Here is a 25,053-nt window from a genome sequence, read left to right as displayed (position 1 = left end):
TTTTCAGAACAGTAATTATATTTAAATTGCTGGTTCAATTCAGGCTTGAAGGTTACGTTTTTCGTCTTTTTGGTTGCAATGATGTGCTTATGTTGGTGTCAGATGTCGCCCACCTCAACGTTGACGCGTACACAATGTAATCTAGGGAAGGTTGTGGTAGTCATGTGGAGATGTTAAACAAACATGTAGTTGTTAGGCTCAACTCTGTATAATGTTTAATATTTGAAAAGAATAGTTTGATTTATGCAGGTAATGTTCAGTCTTTGCATTACAAAGTTTTCCTCAATTGTTTTCTTTGACAGGTATACAACAGAGTCAAGGGGAGGTCATGGTCATCATGTTGAAATTATAAACTAAGGTGTAGATCAAGACACATAGCCCTTTGTCATGATCAACTCTCTATACTGTTAAAGGTTTTATAGAACATTTTTCCCCACCATAAGCTAAATCAATCTGTAGATCTGTAGGATCCGTTATTGTGCTTTCTATTAAAAATAGGAAATAAATTTGTCCAATTTTGTTTCACCCCCAATGTTTATATGTTCGCTTAAAAAAAAAGAAAAAATCTGTAAACATGTGGCTCTGTGCTTGTTGCTACTTGTCCTTTTATTGGAAAAGGATGATGATTACAATCAGCACTTCTTTTCTGGGACACTACCTGGTCCTAGGGTTGTGTGTGACAGTAGCAGTGATTATGCACAATTTTGTTCAGCAATATGCACCACGTGTGCAAGGTTTAAACTAATTTAAAGTAAAATAAATACATTTAAAAACAGATTTGGACACATGGTCCATTTACAAGACAGTAATAATGTGGAACCTGGTGTTACTTATTTGAAAAAAACAAAAAAAACAAAAAAAAACAGCAAGGAGTGAGCCTGGGGTTAAGGGGTTATGGGTTTCCAGCCTTAGTGGTACAGAATGGCATGCCATTATGTTCCATCTCAGTTAAAGGATAAGGCTGGCAATATTTTCTATTTTTGTTATTGTTGACAGATCCCAAAAGACTAAAACTTGACAAAAGACTAAAACTAACAGCGTTTCCCTCCCTACCCAGTCTGTGCCCCTCTGCCTCGTTTCACTATGTACCTCCTGAGAGCAGAAATATTTAATCATGGGCCATGAATACATACTTTCCTTTTAATAGTTCTCGGACAACAATGGAGCTTTATGGCACACAGGAATAATAAAAAGTTGAGTTAAGCTAAATTACAATAGCTGGCTAACCCAGTAATCGTGGATTGTGGTACGGGCCCCTGGTGACGTGCTTGTGTGGTGATAAATACTTCTGATCGCACAATGATGCATCATGAGTTTCACAATTTATTGACATAAGATGTGGTACTGTTTCAATAACAAATCATTTACAACAGGGTTACAGCAATGATGCTAGAAATATTCCATTTCATAAGATGGTATGGTAGCTCTCTCCATAAATTCTCTATTGCTGGCAACAGTTTTGGATAGACTTCTGTATGTGGGAGTCCTAGAGACAATGCTGCTTAAAAAACATGAGATCTACAATAGAGACATGAAGTTGGGAGATTAGTTTTTAAATGGAGCAAATCCACAGCCTAAATGAAAAAGAATAAAATGGACAGTGAGCTCATGCAGGCACATAAATGTATTTTTACAATATCATGTATGAAAATAGTGTCACCAACACAACTGATGCGCTGAAAAAAGCCTTTTCTGTTGAATAGATAGAGGAAAGGCTTCATTTCATTTTCAGGGCAATACCAAAACAATTTAATTTATTAGCTACACTAACTACCACCATCACTAGACTACAATGTACTAGGGCAACTCTGGGTCTTAGTGTGTATGCACTCTAATGTTCTATAGCACACACAACACCAACATTAGAAGGTTATATTGACACTAGGGTATTAAAACATGAACTTGGCATTTAATTTGTTTGAATTCTTGGTCCTGTGAGACTGGTTTGGCTGACTTGCCACAGGTTTAGACTGGCTTGACAACAAAAGCATGAAGATTACAAAAACAATACTGGCATCAAAAGAAAAGCTAAAAACATTTAAAGCACATTACAGGGTTGAAGCTACTGCAAAATTAACGCAGAGGTAGATGCATAATAAATAGGAATGACAATACGGGTGAATAAAGCCGTGTACAACTATGTGGTTGCAGTAAATGGGGCTATTGTAAAAAAAATACATTTGAAATCAATTAGCAAATATCATTCTTAAATTGGAGTGGCACTGGTGTGTGAACACATAAACAATAGCTGCTGTGGTTTGTGTAGTGGTTCCGAGCTAATAAGCGTAGACGTACAAGTTTAAAATAACGGCAACCTTGCAATTTTGTCCAGGAATTTAAACCCACAAATGTACTGTACGCTACTTGCCAGTCAGAAGCCTCCTAACTGTCTGTTCTACTGGAGGTTTGTATCCCTTCATTTACATAGCCTGCAGACATACTCACTACACTGAATGTATTCTACAGTCTTTAACACGACTTGACTATAACTATGTAAAAATTAGCTCTATTATGCCAGAGCAGTTCCACTGAAGTTGCTCCACATGGTGTAAGGTTTTGTTTGTTTTTTGAATTTAGAGATGTTTCTCAGTAGGTGGAGTGCCAATCAAGACAGCATGTGGTGAGGGCTGATGGAAAGAGATCTTTGTCATAAAGACCTCGGCAGGAACTGTTTTACCACCTGCAGAGCATTAGCACACTGTAGCCATCCAACGCTACATGCCTTCACTCTGCCAGATAGACCACAAATGGCACGAGTAAAAAACATCAGATTAATGAAAAACATTCATGTGGGTAAGATAATTTACAGGTGGGAAGCAGCAGTAAAATGCTATTACTTATGTAATCTCTGGTCTAAATTTTCTTTTTCCAACTTTTTGGAATTTCACCTAAAGCTTTCCAATTATTGTGCAATGTTTCATTCATGGTGGAACAAGTAACATTTCTGCCTAAAGTTATGTAAGTAATCCTATTACATACAACAAGCTGCGCTAAAGTCATGACAGGAAAAACAGCAATAAATCTGCTGATCAATGATGTATAATGTTTTTTTTTTTTGAGCATGTCTCTGGAAGTAATCGTAAACCATGACCTCCAGGAGTCTAACCTGCTGTAGAACAGAAAAACACATTACTGGTTTAACTCTTCATACATTAAAGACAAAAGGAACAAATTAACACTGGTATTATTATGTGGGTACAACTGAAGCTAAGCCAGTATCAAAGATGAACCCAAACCAAAAGAAGCCACACCGCATAAAATAAAATCAAAAAACAATGGCTTCATGGAAAGTGGGGAGATTTTTTTTCCACTCAGGACAGTTTCACCTCATCATCACATCTTAACAACATTAAGACACTAAGTTAAGGATGGAATGATAGACACGTTTTCACTGGGAAGTAAAAATCGAAATGGGGAGTCTAGTAAGAGAATTCAGTAATGCCTTCAACTGCCAAAATAAAGGAAACATCAACAGTATGTTTAACTTCAGTAAATTATACAGAACTACAGTATGGTGAGATTTGCCTCATTGATTCACTCAGAGGGAAAATATTCCAATATTCAAAACTTATGCCGTATCCATCATTTACTGTCTGGATTCCCTTGTTTTGGCAGTAAGCTGTGCAGGTGACAGAAAAAGACAAAACACTGCTGTTTGCTGTAAGGATGAAGCAGAGTGGTTAAGTGTTAGAGCAGGTCAGTTCTTCAGCACAGAGTCGTACATCTGGTAGACGTACTGAGAAACCTCAGGTGCCCGACACTTGAGAGACAGCTGTAAAATCAGAAAAATCAGAGTTACAACGGGAGCCACCTTCGCTCAAACATTCTCTGTCCGAAAGATGCTGTTTTAAGAGCCTAATCACATGTCTTATACTGCACAGTTCAGGACTAACAACCCATGGATCATTAGTTCTGTCACACAAGTTGAATTACAATTCGAATGTGGGAAAAATTTTAACCTTTGATCCAAAATGAACCCTCCAAATTCAAACTTTGCAGCAGGCTGTGCCTTTTACTCCAGTGAGAGCATTTGTAAAATGTGATTGATCTATTGAATGCTCTGTTGCACCGTTTGTAAACAAGGCAACTAATTTTTTCTTTGTCATAAAGAGGATTGAGAAAATTAGCAAGGTCTGCTGAACGGATAAGCATGACAACAAACTGTCTAAGGAATTAGGAGAGGACTCATTTTGGATTCGACACCACTCATGGAAATACCAAGGGTAAACAGCAGCGTTTTTAGGTAGATACTAAAACTAATAAAATTAGCCCTTGTTCTGGATGGTTAGCAACTGCTCAGTGTGGAAAAAATTATTACAGGGAGACAGCTGATGGAAGGTTTATGTGATGTGTAGTGGATACCATAGTTAGAAAAATAATATGCAACTATTTTGACAATCTATTAATCACAATTGCTATTTTTCAAGCAATAAAAGTGAAAAATGCTACTTATTCACTGGATCTCACTTCTTCAATGTGGAGATTTTCTGCTTCTCTCAGTTCTAGATCCCTGTAAACTGCATCTCTTTGGGTTTTGGACTGTTGGTCGGACAAAATAGGACATCAGAGGATGTCACCTTGGACTTTGGGAAACTAAGATGAGCATTTCTTTCACTACTTGCTGACATTCTATGAACTAACAGTTAATAAAATAAATAAATAAATAACGGGCAGATGAATCTATAATAGACATAAATGTTAGTTGCAGCCCTACATGGAATAAATCCTGGTTCTCAATGTGCCTTTTTTTTTGGTAACCATATTGAGATTTCTTTTTTTTGGACTGAGCCTGCTTGACAAAGGTCAAGACTACAAATTTTATTACAAGTAAACTCAACATACTTTACATTAAAAAGGTATAAGAACACACAATATCTAAATATCTATCTTATCGTTGAGACACACCTATAATGTACTACATACAAGTACTTCCCAACACACAACTAATCATAAGGTATTATGTATAGTTTTTGATTGATAATTATTGACAGTGGAGTAATACAGTGATTGGTTTGAATAAAATGCAGGAACTGGTTGGGTACTACTTTCCGATTCCTTATAATTATATATTACAACACACACACACACACACACACACACACACACACACACACACACACACACACACACACACACACACACACACAATGTCAGAAATGGCTAGGAAACAAGACCAAAAAAAGTAAATTCTGTTGTCTAGACTTTTGTACATTTATTGCAATTCCAAAGCATTTCAAGACCTTGAGATTCTGCTTTGTTTTTTTTCTAATCCACTGACCTGCATTAGAGTTGTACAGTAAACCCTCTAAATGTCACCATGGGAAATCATAGGACATTCAACAACCATAAAACATGGCTGAAAGCCAAATAGTAAAAACAGATTGCAAATTATTTTATACTCTACCGTGTAGTTGGGGTTGCCAGGCTGGATGCGGAGCTCAGCCAAGATCCAGATGCCATTGGTTAGCTTGAGGGACTGGTACAGCATGTCCTGTCCTTCTACGTTTCTCTTTGCAATGGTGTAGATGTTGTTATTCTGCAGCTTCCCTGATACTGTGTCTGCAGGACCAGAGTCAAGGTTACTTAAGGTAATGAAAACACCTCAATTGGTGCTAGCATCCAATTACTGAGCAAAAAGAAACCATATGAAACACAAACACACAAGAGGCTGTAATCACTACTGGAGGCGTAATCACTATGGGTACTCTCGCTACTGTATACATGAGCTATTGCAAACTCTACAACTGTCAAAAGGTTCATCAGGGAATTAGAGGTGAATGAGCTCTATGTCGATTTTAATTGAATCGTGACTGGCAACCTTCAGATTTCAGTAAACCTGACCAGGTATACTAAAAAACTGGGCCCTGCAAAGAAGAGCCAACATGGGTTGTTAGCCGTCCTGCTGCCAGGTTATAGTGGAACAATTATGGGCAGTTTATTAAAGGAAAGAAGTTGAAGGTGTCCTTTAGGTACAGAGAAGAGGAAATGTCGAAGCATCCCAAGATAGGCATGTGGGTGGAGAAAGAAAACACAAAAGAGAAGTATGAGGTCTTTGGATGAGTTCTCGCTGGCAAAACAGCTGGGAGGTTATCAGTCCAGACACAATTTTTGATGACATTTATGAAGTCTTTAAAGTGATACTGGGTGCAGTCCTGGAATGAGTGTACACCTTTTCAACGTAAAGCCTGGGGACTGCTGATGGATCAAAAGAGGACAACTTGTTTGCTTGAAAATTACTCTCCTAATTTTATGATCATCAATGCTGCATGAGGAAGAGCTCAAAATATGCTGCCCACTCACCCGCTTTAATAAGTAATTTCATGTTTTGCAAGCAAGGAAGTTTCAATCACTTCTTGCTGTCTCCTGTTGTCTTTAGCACCTCGTCTTTGTGCAGACTTGCTACCTTGGCAAACTACACTGATCAGCTGGTGTCATATTTCATTTTAGATGGTTTTGTTTCCAGAACAGAACAAGTGAAAACAGATCCGTTGGAGAAAATGCACTTAAGTCAGCACTAAGAGTTGTAAATATGATTCTGCTTGTATGGAGCTTCACTGCAGCAACAGAACGCCAGAATGACGACATAACTTCACACATACCATGTACCATGGTGGCCGAACATAAAAACTGCTACGTAACTGAGGGCAATTTATTAACAAACTTGCCTACCTGCATTTAGGTGGCACTCCTTTATCTGATACTGTAGCTCATTCTCATTGGGTATGTCTTTCCATGTAGCCAGGAACACCTGTCGCTCTGAAGTAGGAGAAAAACAAACAATTCTATCGACATTCGTGATGTGAAAGCCAAGGATCGATTTTTTCCGCACGGAAAAACACTACGTATTATTGGATGGTTGATACATGTGGAAGCAAATAAAAGCCAGTCTTTGAGCAAATCATGTGTGCAGACATCAAGTGCACATTTAGGACCCTGTTACAGAGTACTGAGTACAGAGTACTGTAAATTCAGTGGTATTTAAATTTAAAATTTTTGTAGTAATTCAATTTTGCAGTTTGGTTTTCAGCTGCTTATACGGTTCAAATCTTAAGGCAATTATTTGCTTCCATTGTTGCAGCTCAAACCTATTTTTAATAAGTTTAATTAACTTTATTCTGTATTTTTAAGAAATGTCACGGTGGTGTTTTCTATCTTAAACACTGGGATAAGTATATTTTATAAAGCATTTCACACCCAGAGTGAGAACCATATGAATAATCATTTTCCAATATAATATTATTTTATTCCTGCTTCAGTGGTTGTGGAAGATATTATTTACCATCGATCTAATAGTGTGATAGTGATGGTATGACCAGAGATGTGATGCTGTTTTATAAAGTAGTGAGTAACAATCATACCCATTTTTCCATCCTCAACAAAGAATACATTGAGAGGGATGAGTACGCTGAAGTAGAAGACATCAATGTTGTTCTTCACTGCCACCTATGTACAAGTAAACAAAAAAGACTGAGTTTCACATTATATAACTCTGGTCTAACAATCAACGTTTCTACACTTTTACTCGTCATACTTGAGCTGAGATGTGCTGCGGTTTAAATTATTATCATATTACTTAATGTGACAACAGAAATTAAATAAAATAACAAGAGAAATTGTTTAATTCCATATTAACTCCTTCTGTCCTATTTGCATAAACTGCTTTGCAAAAATTACTAATGAAAAGGTGAACTCAAAATCAATTTCCTCAATAAAACTTTCTGGTCAACGACTGCCAAGTGTAAATAGTTGCACATTTGGTATCACAAAGTAATTCAATGTGGAATAACCAGATTAGTAGGAAAGTAAGATCTAAGGTAGTGTCATTTGCTGTTTAAAGGTACTTGTCCCTGCTGGACAAGTGTCCTTGGACAGTATCTCTAGCAAAAAAAAAAAAACTGCTTTGGAGTTGTTTAAGGAATGGCTAGCTGCTTCCTTGATTAAAATAGTTAAAATGGCGCAGGACACACCACAAAAATTAAGAGTTAAAATCAGCTACAGATACTCAACAGGTAGCTGACTGACTGTCAGTAAGTTTCCAATGTTTTCCGCTGTTGCTCAAATGTATTTGTTGCTGATGAGTAGGGTTGGGCTGATGGAGTGTCAGTTATCGGCGATGGCTGACAGATATCACAATGTGGATCCCAGCATCATGCTAAATGTCTATGACTGTTGTGGATAATTCTTTTTTAAATTTCATTTCATTTTATTTGATTTTGATTTCTATACATTGCGTTGGGCTTTCAATCTGTTAAGAACACACCACCTAGATGATAATCACTCCCTCCTCCTAGGCCCGACAATGTCATCGTCCATCGCAATGTTTCACTACAGATATCGCCATATGCCAATTCGGTAGACATCGCCCAACCCTACTGGTAAGCGAGTCCTTCTGTACCTGCAGATTATTGAGTGGGTCCATCTTCATGACTGGCCCAATGGTGTTGAGAGGCAAAGAGATCTCAATACTCTGGCTGGGCATCAGAGGAGTGTGAATGGGCAGAGGACTGGTGGGGATCACCCCAAAACTACATTTAAGAAACAAACAAACCGACAAACAAAATTGGTGGCGTTCAGTACCTGTATTCAGCTACAGTATATACTGTACACTCAGCTGCCATTTTATGAGGTACACCAAGCTTAAAGTAAAATATCTGATATAACAGCTCTGCTGTTTTAGAGAGATGTTAATTCAGCTTGATCGTAGTGATATTGTAGTTGAACCAGACTTTTCCTGAGAGTCATCTCACTGACCTGTTCTTGTTGAACTGGATAGCGAAGTCGGTCATGTGTTGCAGGGCCTTGTTGGTGAAGGTCATGTCCATGTACATGTGACCCTGGCGGCGAGAAAAGGTTCCAGAAATCTCCAGTCCCTTGGCTTTCACTGCAGGCAGCCAGACCTGGTTAGAAAGGATCAGTGTAAACAATTCTAAGGATAGTTTATACTTTGTATTCTTTTAAACCACGAGTATGCGATCTCACAAAGGCCCATCAGCATTGACCTAAGTCTTATCTCATAGGATTATAAAACACAGTGCAGTGTTTTGGCTTTTAATAATCTTACAACTCATTGGATCCATTACTTAAACGGGCTTCCTGTATTGTATTTTATTGTCTCACCAGTACCTGAATACACCCACATCAATGCAGATGTGTTTTTAACATAGTGCCAAATTCAGTCTGAACACCAAGTGAGTCTCTTGCATTGGCAGCATTTTGATAAACAGAATAAAGTCTGATCCAAAATGTTCACTATGTGCTCAAGAGGTAACAGCCAACTAGTAAATGTGTTTTATTTAATTCTAGGAAAACTAACCTCATTGTAACGTACTGTGGACTCTGAAAAGAACCTTCTCTACAATCTTGGATAAAAATGACAGCTTGAAAATGAGTCCGAAATTATTGGGAATTTTTGAAAAGTATAAAATAAGCCTAACGATACTAGAAGCCAGGAAACTTAAAATTTTGAGTGAGATTAGGCTGACTGCCTCAATGGTTTACTGTAGCAACCTAGTTTGGACAACATGTAGGCTTACAAGCACCTGACCCTTTCTAACAGATTGGAAACCTCTCTAGCATGTGTGTGTGAGAAATCAATGCTCCCTCTGAAAAGGTTATCTTAATACTGCACAGTGTGTGATGCACTGTTACTTTCTTATATTGTAGGTTGTGATTAAATAAAAGAAAATCTGAACTTTCTGTTCATGTGTGCAAAGCGTTCATGTGTGCAATTTCAAAACTGTTTTAATTTTTCAAAAGCCCAACCTGAGCCTATTTAAAGGAAAATTTCAATATATTTCAACCTGACATATTTCCCTTCCCGTGCCCATTACCTTTGCACTCACCACCTCCACTGTTGAGATTTGCGCAAGCCTCCTATAGCTTTCCAAATAAACATGATTTTTACATGATCATTTCAAACTCTTGTCTCTGAGTATGACCAAAAGTAAACACAGAAAGTAGCCTGAAACAACCATTATTTCTGAAACATTCCTGCAGCTCTATGAATTTTCCTGGATTCCCTGAGTCACTAAATACTACTTTCATTTTCCTGCAATCCACTGAAATGTAATGTATGTAAACAACATAACGCTTTCAGTTTGGGCCAAGCTTAATTTTTCAGTTTACTATTGCTTTTAATGAATCTGTAATTGTCGGAATGTGTGCTACCCATTATCCAAGTGAATATTGTCCTACTTGCTTAGAATGAAGTTGTTTGAACTCACTGCTTTTGGGGCTATGTAGCCTCCAGTGGTGATGGCCATGCCTGTGGAGAGCTCAAACAAGTCGTTGAGGCCACTGCTGACAGCCGGAGGTGCTGGTGTAGGTGATGGAGCAAAAGTACTGGGGACAGATGAGGGGATGAAGTTCTGTCCCACCTAAAGCAATCACAACAAAAACACACATACAGAAAACATACAATCTGAGTAACCATAATTTTAGTAAGCATCAATGGCAAGTTTAGTGTTTACAAAGAGAATCACACTGAAAATCTTAAGTCATGCCAAAGGAAGAAACAATTAGTAAAACACTTCGGTGATTATGCGGAAAAACGAACATTTCAACCATATCAAGATGATGTCATTAGCCAGAACCCTTATGACAGAAAAAATGTGACCAAGATCATTGAAACTATGTGAGTGTAAGACAGAGAAGCCAGGTTTAAAAACTTGATGAAACTTGAAGAAGTTGGTTTGAGAGTGTGGTGGGTTAAATTCAGGAAGCATGCAGCATGCAAACAGGCAGGCTGCCAAACAGAAGGGCTTGACTTACTGCTGGACTTCCCCCAACACCTCCGCCCAGGTCTCCCCCCAGCTACAGGAGAGAAGAGAGGCCCCAAAAGACAGCATCCAAACATCACAGACAGACCAAACACACAAACAAAGACAGAGACAGAAACTTGCTTAGCAACCGCAACCCATCAAGAAGAGCCCTCACTTTCTGGGAAAATGGTAACTCCACAGAGTATTTTAGGCATTAAACTAAGGCTTTTAGATCTTATCCAGAAGTCCAGCAGCTTGGTGAAGTGGAAAAGTGACCATTAACAGAGTATAAATACAACAAGGCACAATGAAGCTCTATGTTGGAAAAATACTTACGTTCATTAAATTGATGCACCAAAATTATTCAGTATATTTCAAAACATTTAAAAAAATTTTAGTGACGCATTTCAAAATTTCAGGGCCAGAGTATTTGTCGGCTGTGTTAGAGATAATATTGGATACAGCAAAAAGTACGAAAAAGATTATTTAGCAATACAATGACAAGCATACTTATATGAACACTGTAACTCCTAGAGACACAATTTCGTTTACAAAGAATAAAAAATTTACTGTCATAAGATGGAGTGTCTTGAGCAAGCCCTTCATGCTGAAAGAGTGGGCTTTTTTTTTATCTTCAACAGTAAGAATCAGAGGAAGGAGCACAAATACACACAAATCAACATTTTGACATATACCACTTTCTTCTGGTTAAATTAGGAACTTTTTCCAAAATGCTGATTTATATACTCAGTACCACACTATAATAGTGTGCTCCCACATTATCAAACAATCCTGTCAGCTTGTGATGACCATGAAAAAGCCTCAAGTTAATCAGCTCCGATAAAGTATGTTCAAAAGTAAGAGTTTAAGTTTAGAAAAAAAAAAATTAAAAAATAGATAACAGGAGGCAAACAAGGGTTGATCCATTATAAAGATTTTAAGTATGAGACTGGTGTTATTCTAAAATTCTATTATTTTCGACAAATCCAATGAAAAGAGTAAAACCAACAATGTGTCTCAGTTCTTTTCTTTCTTTCCTACCCTATCTGTGGCACCCAACCCAATCGTTTTTGTTTTTTTTGTTAAAGCATTTTTTGACTTTAAAAAAATGCTGCATGGAGATTTGGAAATGCTGTGTCTACGTCAGAAGATATATCCTTATGTTTAATTACAGCTGTACAGTATATGTGTTGTGAGCACCTGTAACTTATTGTCCTTTGGACACGTTATGCCAAACCACTGTCCAAGATAGGCAAAAACAGAAAATAACAATGACAATACAGAAAGCTAATTGGGTTTTCAGTTACATTTATGCTTCCCCTCTACAGGAAAATTACTGTGCATCTGTGTGTGTGCGTGTGCGTGTGCGTGTGTGTGTGTGTGTGTGTGTGTGTGAGAGAGATCAGGCTCACCAAGCTGTCCAGGCCTCCTCCCAGAAGGTCCACTGCACCCATTTGCATGGAGGAGACCTGTGGCACATTGACTGGAGGGCCCAGGTCCAGGTTGAGCAGGTCACCCAGCAGGTCACCCTGGCTGGGGATAACATGTGGCTGGTCCATGGCAGCTGCTGGCCCACTGCTCACTGGGCTCTCACCTGTATCAATGCTGTCAGAAGAAAAAACAGTAGACTGGTAAAGGACAGGAATTTTAAAAAATGATCCATTATCAACAGAAATGTTCTGAAATTCAAAACTTCAATTTGAACTTCCACAAATCAAAATGATATCACGTCATTAGCTTAACAGAAACTTATGAATGGATGCAGAAGAGCAGAGCCATTGTCAAAGCTGAATGCACATACTCATTCTCAGCATGTCAAAGGTTTGACAGTATCATAATAGGCATAATAGGTATTTCAGCATGGGTAAAAATAGCTATGAATGCTATCAAAAACTTGGTTATTATGAAGATCTTGAAGGACATAACTTTAAAGTGTCCGTTTCATGGTGTCTTTAAATTACTGAATTTAAAGTCGTATTTAATCACATGCTTGCAACATCATCCTGCAAAACACTGCAGGTTGTTTTTATCTTGTTTGGGACATTTTCTCCCTTTGTGCTACACTGCTCTGCTGGGAGACCTAAACTGGAAAAGTGATAGAGGGATGACTGTCAATTATGATGTTCCGTGATCAAACTTCTACTTGTTGTGGACAGAGGTTTCTTACTGAACAAGACTAGAAAAGCCAAATTCAGTTTGACTTTGGACATGCAGTGACCAAATGACACCTTCCATCCACTAGTTTCTGTTCCTAAGCAGCTCTGTATCCTCTTTTACAAAAGATATTTCTTCCCTATTTAATATCATTGAGACATGGCGCAATATCTGCAGGGTGTTGAGCAATGTCCTGTTTTCCAGAACAGTTGGCACTGCTATGAAATATGGACTGGAGTGTTCTTAGTTAACATATACTGTATGTTGCTCTGTGTTATCCATCCCTATATTGATGCCGCATTTTACACCAAACCAACTGCTTTAAAGCCATACAACATTGCTTAATAGCCTACGAATGACACCCTGAGATCTAACTTGGTGGTTGACTTAGGCACATACACTGTATGTTTGTCTTTGTCTTACAAGCTGCCCATTCTTGTGTGTCACATGTATGATACATATTTCTTTCATGACAGATCTGCATGATGGTGCTCACAGAGATGAGAAAGCTGATGACATAGTAGAAATGGCTTTAAACTGTCAATGAGGAAAATCTGAAAATTTGATATGGGAAGAAAAAAAGAAACGTTTTTAAAAATGTAACTACTAACGATTTCAACATAACCTTTCATTTAAGCATATTGCTTACAAAGAGTGTGTGATATGTATTAAATCATCTATCACAATTTCTGTAAACTGTATAAATCATAAAAAAATCCAGTATTGCCATGAATCATTGATTTGCAATTTTCCCAAAATACTTACCATGGGGTACTTACCATGGTATAAATGGTATGTAAAATCTATGAAGGCTGACAGATGTATACTGTCTCACTGTATACTGTATTCTGTCATATTGCCCAGCACTATTGCTAGTCATTTCTACTTTTATATATATTTAATCTGATTCAAACTTTTAAATCCTTTAAATAAATACATGCTGATTGTTTCAAAGAGAGTGCAAAGAGGTCACACAGCAATGTGGCCAAAGGCAGCCAAAGCCATGTGAGTATAATAAAAGGTTGCACGACTCCCAGGTGAAAAGTTGAAATGTGGGTCCGTCATAATGTGCATATTGTTTGTGTGTCTGACCTGCTGTGCTGGACAGGGAGGTGTTTCCGGTGGATTCCGTGGCTGCCCTCCACAAAGGCACTGGGGGGTTTGTGATAGACAGAGGCCAGAGAGCCAATGTGGCAGATGAGCTCGTCCAGCAGGGTAGGCTCAATCAGGTCTGTCTCCTCTGAGATCAGGGGCTTTTCTGACAACACCACCTCCTTGGCAGTCACGGGGTCAGTTGACAAAAGGCGCCAATAAATGTAGCCCCTGTCACGAAGGTCAGGGTTGTCAGAGTCCTGCAGAAGAGGAGGGGAGGTCAACACACATGCTTTAAATTATGTGCTATGTGTGAATTAGATCATGAGGACCACAGTTGGACTAACTGTTACTATGGTGGTAGCTAAGAGGAATCCAACTTAAACAAAAAATAATCAAATGAAAAAAAGGGGAAAACAATTTGATATGCCTCTGAAAATTACAGTATGTTGCTAAGGGGATGTCTGTATGGGATGAGCAAAAAAACAAAAAAAACAACAGATATTTACAAGCCTTTTTAAGACTACATAAAAACAGGCAACATTATCCAGCAGTGAATAAATAAAACATCAAACAGTTGTAAACCTGCACTTCTTCACAATAAAAGACAAAACTAACCTGAGTGGCCAGGCTGAGGACTTGCTGCACCAACTCCTGAGTCTCTGATGGCTTCTTAAGGAACAGCTTCACAATGGCAGTCAGCAGAGTGAGCTGGACCTGTAAATCAAAGCACACAGTGTTGTACTATGGTCATTCTCAGTGTGCAATGCCTCCCAAACTGCGATCCCTTCTTCTTGCTGTGGGAGGTGGAAATAAGCGAAATATGGAAAGAGCCAAACAAGACGATGTTTGGTGATGTCCATGTAGTTATGGGTCCAAACAGAAATGTGTTGCCCAGCGGCATTCAACTGATAACAGTACAGCAACATCTACAATGCATAGAAGAAAAACCACTGTAGATGAAATGGATTAAATCACTGGTACTTCTTGTTTTTATTCTAGCTGTTTAAAAAGGTATGATTTAAAAAACAAGACACAGTTTTACAGACCAAGTTTCCTTTTTTAACTTTGACCTACCATGCTTTCTGTATACCTCAGTTTATTGCCAGTAAAATTCTTACATGTACTTTTATGATGAACCCACCTGAGTACTCTCATCATGGAAACCCTCAAGGAAGCTCTCTAGCAACTCGTCAGCATTGTCGATCCTCTCTGCATACTCGCCAACAATCCAGATCATGGCAGCCCGAGCATCGGGCTCATCCAGAGAGTCCAGATTTTCACACAGCGTGGCAATGATGCTTTCATACCTGAAGAGCACTAGTATTTCAATGGTCATAGGGAAACTTTACAAGCACTTTACAGCTTCAATGTACAATGTATAATACAAGTTTAAAGGTGAAAGAAAAAAAAAAATTTGTGTGAATTAGACTGCACTCAAATATTGTCTAGTTATCCAGCATATAATGACTGGAAACGTGCAAGCTGCAGTACTGGATGGACTATGTCTACTAACAGGTTTATGTCAAACACTTGTTAGTTAGTTGTTCTTTGTTAAGCATTTTTCTCAGGGGTCAGCGGGAAACATACTTGTTGGGGTACTTGCGGAAAATGTCCCTGATGACCACAATTGCCTCCTGAACCACATAGTTGACCTTGGTCTGGATCAGGTCCAGCAGGGTGCTGACACAGCGCTCAGCTGATTGCTGGAGATGAACAAGACAGAGGCACCCTATCACATTTACTTGGGAAAAAAGGTCATAATAACTCACAATATAACATACTTTCATTTTGTTTACACTGGCTAGAAGTTATGCTTCATTCATAGTAATTTTTTTAATCACAAAATTGGAGCAAGGTGGGAGATTGAAATGTCAAGAAGGAACCAAATACATAAATAAACAGATGCAGTCAGACTTCTGTTGCATGGATTAATACATATTGCAAAGGGCTGACAAAGCCAAGATGCTGATACTAGAGCAGATTTAAAGTGGATTTTAAAACTTGAAGCAGTTTCTGTGAGAGATCAGTGATGGTGGCATTTCTTACCTCCACTTTGATGGCACAACGTCCGATGGCTCGTACAGCCTTGCGCACAAAGTCAACATCCACCTCTGTGGCATACTCCTTCAGTTCAGCCAGGACCTAAAAGCGACGGCAGGGAAATATACTGTATGTATACGCAACACAACATACATATATTTAGCTTTTTTTTTTTAGTTGTGATTCAATTTCACTGTTTTTGTTCCAGTTTCATGCCTTTAATAACATTTTACATTTAATTTGACGTTGTCTTAACAACAAACAACATGATTTAAACAAAAAAAGGTTAATCTATTAATGTAGTTCATTTCAATGCAGTATACCATACATAGTGGTATACATACAAAAAGCAGTGAAATTACATATTGGTTCTTTTTAGACCCGAAAGGCCAAATACAATACTGAAAAATTCAATAAATGTCACTCCCTGCAATCATGCACACATGCAAGTATACACTCTATGGACATACGCTGATAGAATATTTGTTACTATAAACCATACTTGGTAAAGAGAACAAAACCCTTTGTAGCAAAATTATCCTCTATACAAAGTTACCACGTAGTTGTGTTTCATGTAGGGTACCTGGGCAATGTTGGCTTGAGAGGCCAAGCGGATCATGATGTCCAGTTTCTCCAGTTTCACATAGATAGGGTCGTTGTACTTGACAAAGAACACCTTGATCTCCTGCTTCAGGATCTCAGGCCTGCACACATTAACACATTACACACTAGACTGTGGCAAGACCTGATCCAAAAGAAACATGTCACTGAGGAATTTGGGTGTGATTGTACTCAAGAAGACATAATTATATTACTGACCTGAATATATGACAATGGTTTTTCTTTGTCAATATTACATTTGAAAAAGAGGGAGTCTAATTCTATTTAAGGACTAGACATTTACAACAGCCAATGTTCCTTCTGAATAGAGTGACTACCAGCTCTTACTGTAAGAGACTGCTGTATTATGGATTGTTTGTAGCCTTCATGCTGCTAGGCTAGCAAATTTCTACCTGTGTGTTTGATGAGTGTCTACTAAGCCCAGGTATACTAAAAGAATATCATGTTAGAAGGCGTTGAGCCAAAGACAACAGTCTGATTATTTTGAGACTAACACTGAACACTTTGTTTTCTTTACTGTATTTTATTGTTATTGTAAGGAACTGTTTAAAATGTGATTATTTTATGTTAGTTGGTTGTTAACTTACTGTAATTTAGTCTTAATTTAAGTCTTAATTCAAGAAAGGGTACTGCCAGGGGGGTGGGGGGTTCGACTTACTTTCAGGCCAATACAGTTTATCATAGGTAGTAGAAATATAAAGCCCACTGCAGTTGAAATTACAACCAAGTTTCTGGTGTTTGTGATCACACACCTTTTCTGGACAATGAGGTTGATGTTCCTCAGAGCCACATACTGGACCTCCGGCTCTCCGGAGAGCAAGGTGACCAGTGGTGGGGATAACTTCTTCAGCAAGGTGTTGTAGTAGTCGGATTCCTTGGGCAGCAGCTCTAAGAACTTCATCAGCACCTTGACAGCCGACAACACCACTGCTGAGTTGGCATGAGACAGCCGGGGAGTGACACGCTCACAGATGCTTTGAAAAGGAAACAGAGAAAGGTGATTCCCAGTAAAGAAAAATTAACTAGTTACATTAAAAAATATGTCATTTTGTTGACATGATTGCTACCTTTGGGCCTCGCGCTCATCCTTGGGGTTATAGTTGGACAGACAGTCCAGGATGAAGATCTGTCCCCACTCTGTGCACTCATTGAGGGCTGTCAGTAGCTTGTTGATGTTCTGGGGATTGAGGTCAAGCAGGTTGCTATTGGGGTGAGACTCACTGATCTCCGACAGGGCAGCAACCGCATTTGCCACAACCTAAAAGACAGAGACTGTCTGTGATGAGAAGTTTAAAGGATGGGAATTTTATCATCATCTTCATTGGTATAAATACATCTTTAAAGGTTACAAGAACGCACTGCTAACCACTATAATCCAAATTAAATTCAGGCAAATTCTAACAGCAGTCAAAACGTGTCATCAAACACAATTAATGCAGCTACAGAGTCGTTTCTTTAATCTGTAACTTGTAATCTGTTTACTTTTAAAAAATGGTGCAGTTGACTGAATTATGCTAAATGATATATTATTTAAATTATAGAGACAATAACATGACTGAGACATGAATGACTCATTCTATTGGAGGGGAAAAATTAGCGGTATATGAATTCTATGTAATGTTAGGTGCTGCATTACAAAGTAAAGGCCATGTAATCAGTGAGTGAGGCTAATCTTTACTTTGTCAGATAGTAACTAAATTGATCACCTGGTGATTCAGCTCAGCAGGTGACAATGATAGATTGATCAATCACACTGTGCATTTGCTTTTCAGTAATTAGGAAAAGCAGCACGTTGCAATGTTGAAAAATAAAACCTTTTGAATTCTGCAGTTCTGTCCATTCTGGATGACTGGCAGAGATGCAGGTGAAGGATATCAAGTTATTACACATTGTCAGTGGTGGTCAGGAGGAATGAAACAGATTCTAGCAGCACATGCAGACGAGTACAAGCTGGTAGTTTAGAACTAGAAATCCACCAGTTTTTTAAGCAATCCATTATTTTGATGTCAGTATGTATATTGACATGCATTTACGGACATTAAAATATGAGTTCAGTTGGTCAATATCTCGCTGCAAACTAACTTCAGCCTGGTACAGAGCATATTGGGTAATTCAGCTGGTGATATACAGTATGTAATGTGCAAGCTGTGTAAACCACCTCTGCTAACCAATTGCTGGGTTTTGTTGAAGAGCAGAAAATATACACATGCCAAAATTTTAGTCAAACTCAGGACTTTTTTGTGGCATGTAATGAAAACCTAAGAAAATAAGACCGAGGTTGAAAAAAACTGCCCATCAGTCTGACACGTACCATGGGATTTGAGTCAGCAATGAGATCTCTTAGAGAGTCGAGGAAGCCCTGGTCCTCCACCATCTGGGCATTGATGTCATGAAGTTTCGCCACACAAACAGCTGCCGTCTTCCTCACATACGGGTCTTCATCCTTCAGGCACTTCCTCAGAGGCTCACACAGGTACTCTGTGATCTTGTCCACCCGGATGCAGCCCATGGTGCGGACGGCCAGAGCCCGGATGAGAGGGTTGGGGTCCTCACAGTCCTGGTGAGCAGGACAAGCAAGGCATTTTTGGTTTTAAAAGCTGAAACTGATTAGATTTCATTGGGGGAAGTTCCCAGTGTGACCCAAAAGAGAAATTACATTTCTTTCCATAACTAAGTCAGCACAATTCTAAGGCCTTGTAAAATTCATTACTTTTCTTGTCTGGAAAACACATCTCAAAACTGCATGTGAATGTTAACTTTCCCTGGCCTGTGGGACTCACAGTCATGTCCACACTATGCCAGCTACATTTGAAAGTACATCTTTTCTCATTTGAGCATGGAAGGGGGGAAAAAAACAACAGCATTTTATTGTTAGATTTAGTGTAGCACTAGTGTAGATGTAGTCACAGTTTAGGAAACCCTGTCAGTATTATACACAGTTGAAAAAAGAAATCAAGTTCATTTAGGGCCTTGCCTTGACAAAGCTGTTGACGGCCATGATGGCCATGTCAGGTTGGCTCTTGGCATAGTTCATTAAGTAGAGGTAAACCAGCTTCTTCAGTTCCAAGTTGTCAGTCTGCATGCAGTTCACCACATCTGGAAACAAAGAACTGACAGCAGAGCAAAAGGACTTGGTCAAAATATTAGTGTGAGGCGTCAAGGCTGGTCTTATGTTTACATCATGAGCAATGTGACAAGTCACCCTAAGGGCCAATATACACTTTCAGAAGTATTGTTATATAGTCTGAAAGTGGTAAAAGGGTCAACATCCTGATCGTGGTCCTCATTTTTGTGACTTTATAAAATAATAATTTATAGAATTAATTTTTAGGACTTTCTGGTTTATCTCAGAGTTAAAATTTTATGTTGTACCTGACATCCTTGCCAACAGTCATGGCTGCAATGACCTTCTTCACTGCCTCTTTTCTCTTCTCCTTCTTCTCATTGTTCAGCTCTGCCTTCAGTTCAAAGATCTCCCCTGAAAGAGGAATCACAAAGGGAGTTGAGCGCAGCACAGTTTGAGTATACTGTCAGATAGTGTGAAATAAGATGTGTTTTCCAACCTTAAAGCTGCCTGAAGTGGAAATGAGAGAAAACTGATTGTTTAAGGGTTAAATGAATTCTTCCCTAGATAGATTGAAAATCACAAATAAAAACACAGTCTAATGAGCTAGTCCAATTTCTCAGCATCACTGCCTTCTTTACTCACCTTTTTTGTTTGTTGTGAAATATTTGGAGTCCGTCATGACTGTGGTCCTTTAAGTCTGTAAAGAAGAAATACACATTTATCCCATCAGCAAAATTTGCATTAATGATTACCTTTAACCCTTCCCAAGTTCCCTGTTTGCAAAAAATGAGAGTTCATTTCCTCATTCAATATCCATTGGTTTTCACTGTCCCTTCCTCCCTGATCTGGTGTGTCACAATGAGGCGTAATGATAATCACATCACACACTAGTTCCATGAGGCTCATTTAGTTCATCTGTGCTGCCTGCAACATTACCTAATTTGGCTGAAATGGCTTTTTCATTCACATTTCTATAATCTGCAATTAGTACATACAGATGCAAATTAGATTTTAATACTACATTCAAAAGTTTACAACAATATTGGTATTTTGGATTGCATTTTCCAGTATTAATTATCATTTTAATATAGATATAGATGCATAGCGTTTCTCCCTGTATAGCTGCTGGCATTTCTCTCTTTTCAAATTTTTCTATAGAATTTAAGATTACAGGCTCCTACTATGAAAAGTAAAACACACAACACCCTTTTGTTTCCTACTGACATGTTAGCTTCTTATTGAAACTCCAGCATAACTGCAAGGGAAATATACTATATAGTTAAAAGTATGTGGACAACCCGTTAATTAGTGGGCTCAGCTAATTTAGCCATTGCTAGCAGGTGCATAAAATAAAACATACAGCCCTGTAATCTCTGCTGGAGTAGGTTGTACTCAGTGTTTTTCAATGTGACACTGTCCAAGGTTGCCATCTTCCCATATGTCAGTTCATCAAATTTCTGCCCTGCTAGGTTTGCCCCAGTCACCTAAAAGTGCCATTATTTTGAAGTGGAAACATAAAGAGGAAACAGTTCTTCCTGTGAACCAAATACTCACAGAATGGGACCTTCAAGTGCTGACGTGCACTACAAATCATTTAAAATCCTCAGGTGCACTACTCACTAGCAAGTCCCAAACTGCCTAAGGAAGCAGTGTCAGCACTGTTCAACGGCAGCTTCATGACATGGGTTTCCATGGTGGAGTGGATGCACACAAGCCTAAGATCTTGATGTACATTGCCAAATGTTGGCTGAAATGGTGTATAGCACACCACTGTTCGACTGCTGGGTGGTGAAAATATGCTGTCTGATTTGATATGAAGATATGAATCAGGCTTCATGCTGGCAGTGTGATAAACCATTCTGGGTTTGGCAAACACCAGGAGAACCCAATTTAATTAAATGTACAGTGCCAACTGTGATATTTGGTGGAAGAGGAATAATGGTCTGGGGCTGTTTCTCATTGTTCGGGGTAGGTCTCTTAGCTCCAATAAAGGCAACTCTTAATGCTACAGCATACAGTGATATTTTAGACAAGATTGCAGCAGGGCTAAGCTCTGACTGTTGTCATAGCCACTGGCTGCAACCACAGGGTGAGTGGGCGTGCCCAGTGCTGTGGCTGCCTGTACCTGGCTGTAGGGAATGGTGCAGGCTAGGCGCTGAAAAATAGCTTAATTCATAGTTTGGCATGCATCACAGGTAACTTTTGTGACACTTTAGCAGTCATGTCAACTTCATGATAAATGCATTTTACTTAAACTAGACAGTAATTTGGCAGTGTTATTACTGCAAAGTTAATTAATGTTAGCTAATGTTAGCCAATGTTAGGTTGTTTTCCACTGTAGGTTGTGAATGATATATGCTCATAAATTGGTATTAACGGTAACTGAGTCATATCATTTATGATTATTATTATATTATAAGTCCAAAGTAACATAGACATAAGTATATCATGGTAATTGGAGGTAACTTCTCTACAAGTCTCTACTATTGCAATGTTATGATATCCAGCAGAAGCTAATTATTATGACTGGCTGCTGCTGATTGTGACTGCAGATGTAACTGTAGAAACAGTCCATCATTAGACTATGGATATAGCTATAGTTATGGGAACTGCTGTTGCTGTGATTATGGCTATGGATGTAGCTATTGGCTGTTTTGGTCAGGCTTTGTTTTGAATGAGTAACACTAATTAACCTACATGCTGGTGTGAATTGACATTGTTGGCCAAGCATTGAGATGAAGCTATTCCTGAACTCCAGGGGTGTACTGGCATCACACCTGTCATATCTGAAGGAAGCACTAGGTTTAAATCCTGGCAGGAGTGTCTGGCTTTACAACCATGCCTTGGCCAGTGTTACTATCATATATGTTGTAATAGTAGCTAACCAATCACAGTCACAGCTAATGTTAGTCACAGCAATAGCTGCAGCCTTAGCCTTAGCCAAAGCCATAAATGGCTATAACCACAGCAAAGGTCATGCCAACTCTTGCTGTGGTCACAGATAGTGGCTATGGCTACAGTCGGACCTCGTCTTCAGTCCAGGAGGTTTGCTTCCAACTTTAAGGCAACAGTTTGTGGATGGCCAATTCCTTTCTCCATATGACAGTGCCCCCTGTGACCAAGGATGTAAAAGAATGGTTTCACAGACAGAGTTCTGACCTCAACCCCATCCAACACCTTTGAGATGAGGCCGACTGAGAACCAGACCGTATCACCCATTATCAGTTCCCTACCTCGCTAATGCTCTTGTGGCTGAATGGGAGCAATTAATCCCTTGCAGTCAGGTTTCACAATATTGAGAAATGCTTCCTAGAAGAGTGGAGGCTGTTACACTCACATAAAAAGGATCATGGTTTTGGACTAAAGTATTCAACAATAACGTGTGGTTGAAATATTCATGTGTCCGCGTACTTTTGGCCACATAGTTTATGTCATCATCAGGTTATTTATATTTGACCAATCGTCCAAATAAACAAATACAACACAAACTGAAATCGCGAACACAGAAAAAAAGGTAACAGCCGACTATGGACTAATTTCATGAACAAGTTAGGGGTTTTTTTTCCGTATAACTAGGTCTCTGGTGTTTTGCACCGTTTACAGGATGCTACACAAACATATTCAATGTTAAATACAAAAACGAGCTCTTACAGTAAGACTTTTTTTTGCTTGAATATTTGGTTTTATGTTTTAAGGTTAACTTCATTACAAATGTTAGCTAGCTTGCGTTACATAGCTAACGTACCGGTTATGGATTTAATGTTAACTGTTAACCTTAGCAGTTGCATGTTAGTTATATATAATCTATTCCCTCGTTAAACTATCGCTTAACCTAAATTAGTCGGGACATTTAAGACAAAATGTTTCTGGCGGTGAGAACGTTTGACCTCTCATCAAGTTAGCTACAATTAACTATAACCATAACAGTTTAGCTTTGCTAACGTACGCTAGCCTGCGGGATGCTAAATGCATCAGTTAAATGATTGCAGCTAACGCTACCCCAAGACTAGCGATGCTAGCTGGCTAATAACGACAAACCACAGACCCTGCCAACTATGAGGTAACCAGCATCAGCAAGCTTTCAGTCTTTTCTGCTAGTCGGGTGTGACTTGTAACGTTACAGCCGTAATCTGTTATCAAAAAAGAAAAGTGACCAGCGGCCCATTTTCCATTGCTGCTGACAGGAGCTATGTTAACGTTAATGTAGGTGATGAGCTGCCCAACAAACACGGATCGACACAAATTCACACACAAATGGCAATGACGTTACAGAAACGACGAACTGGAAAATATTTCATATACCTGGTTTAGTGTATGTCAGCGGGAATATATTAAATTACAGTGGATGTAAAACGAAGGTTGGTCCCTTTGCCTGGCTGGAGGAAGATGGAGTGTCTGGATTGTGATAGTACGTTCACTGTCACCGGAAACTGGACAACTTCTCTTTTGAGTTGAGCTTCCAAGGAAGTCTTGCATATCGGGATATGTTGTGCCAAAGACGAATTCGACTGATCCAATGCTTTATAGACAGCTATTGTTAGATTTTATATGGTTTGGATCTGCGAACAGTAAAAAGGCACTATACTGTATATGTACGCAAAGGACAGGACACACCACACACAGCAAAGCAACCGAGGGCAGAGACACCACCCATAACCGACAGCAAGTAGTTGATGTGGATAGATCACTCTGTTCCACTGTCGTATAAGTTCACAAGTTACATCAATCAGTGCAAACGCTGTATCTAAATTGAGATTTAGATTTATATGCTATTCAATGGATCTCGGGCGTGACTGGTTATGGTGCCGCAATTTCCAATAGTTATGAATGTAGCACGAGAGGAAAGGTTTGGTTGGGATCTCAACGATGTCCTGACTGTCAGCGTGGAAACCAGGGATACACAAGTATTATGCATTTCATGAATTAAAAGTAAATGAACTCATTGTACAGAACTGTCGCTTTCGGGCTGTGATAATATTAAATTGTGTGGTTAATGCATTATATTATTAGACAATTATTATTGCTGCATTAACATGTAAGCAACATTTGAATGTAGTAGGTCGAGGTGGAGGTATTATTGACTACTTAACGTAGTGTTGGGCAGTTTAATCCATCATATTATATAAATTGACCTTACAGTATGGTTTGTATGTAAAATCCAAATCTACAAAATATCTATAGCTGCCAGATAATCTGGTAGAGTAAAAGTAAAACATTTCTCTCAGAAATGTCCTTAGCAGAACTTTCCTGGGTCCCCCAGGTTTAACTGGAGTGGAAGCTTCAGTAAAAGTCTTTGCATTTAGTGGCATATATCTA

The 25,053-nt window shown here is 38.9% G+C and overlaps 1 protein-coding gene across 2 annotated transcripts; it reads right to left on the bottom strand.

Moving 5' to 3' along the window:
• Positions 1 to 1,310: 1,310 nt before the first annotated feature.
• ap2b1 (adaptor related protein complex 2 subunit beta 1) lies at positions 1,311 to 24,150 on the bottom strand. Of its 2 annotated transcripts, XM_040150504.1 has the most exons (22): positions 24,040 to 24,150; positions 20,380 to 20,434; positions 20,043 to 20,148; positions 19,645 to 19,780; positions 18,982 to 19,227; positions 17,738 to 17,928; positions 17,423 to 17,644; positions 16,633 to 16,753; positions 16,056 to 16,151; positions 15,597 to 15,712; positions 15,151 to 15,316; positions 14,625 to 14,723; positions 14,007 to 14,266; positions 12,173 to 12,365; positions 10,771 to 10,812; positions 10,224 to 10,376; positions 8,752 to 8,897; positions 8,396 to 8,525; positions 7,359 to 7,443; positions 6,670 to 6,756; positions 5,405 to 5,559; positions 1,311 to 3,772 (listed from the first exon to the last, which is right to left on the bottom strand). In XM_040150504.1, the coding sequence occupies exons 2-22, from the start codon at positions 20,414 to 20,416 to the stop codon at positions 3,698 to 3,700; spliced, it is 2,862 nt and encodes a 953-aa protein (XP_040006438.1). In that variant the 5' UTR covers positions 20,417 to 20,434; positions 24,040 to 24,150; the 3' UTR covers positions 1,311 to 3,697. The 2 variants fall into 2 exon arrangements, with proteins under 2 accessions (XP_040006438.1, XP_040006439.1); XM_040150505.1 differs by lacking the exon at positions 10,771 to 10,812 and having other exon boundaries at positions 3,698 to 3,772.
• Between the last annotated feature and the right edge of the window lie 903 nt (positions 24,151 to 25,053).

The sequence above is a fragment of the Xiphias gladius genome, chromosome 17, assembly GCF_016859285.1.
Source record: "Xiphias gladius isolate SHS-SW01 ecotype Sanya breed wild chromosome 17, ASM1685928v1, whole genome shotgun sequence".
In the NCBI taxonomy this organism is placed as follows: domain Eukaryota; kingdom Metazoa; phylum Chordata; class Actinopteri; order Istiophoriformes; family Xiphiidae; genus Xiphias; species Xiphias gladius.
This window is presented reverse-complemented; position numbering and strand designations above follow the sequence as displayed.

Coding starts and splice junctions, on each gene's coding strand:
- ap2b1 (XM_040150504.1), bottom strand. CDS start 20,416: ATGACGGACTCCAAATATTTCACAACAAACAAAAAAG. Junction 19,781..20,042: donor ACTGTTGGCAAGGATGTCAG/GTACAACATAAA, acceptor CTCTGCTGTCAG/TTCTTTGTTTCCAGATGTGG. Junction 8,898..10,223: donor GCTACATAGCCCCAAAAGCA/GTGAGTTCAAAC, acceptor CTTTCTAACCAG/GTCTGGCTGCCTGCAGTGAA.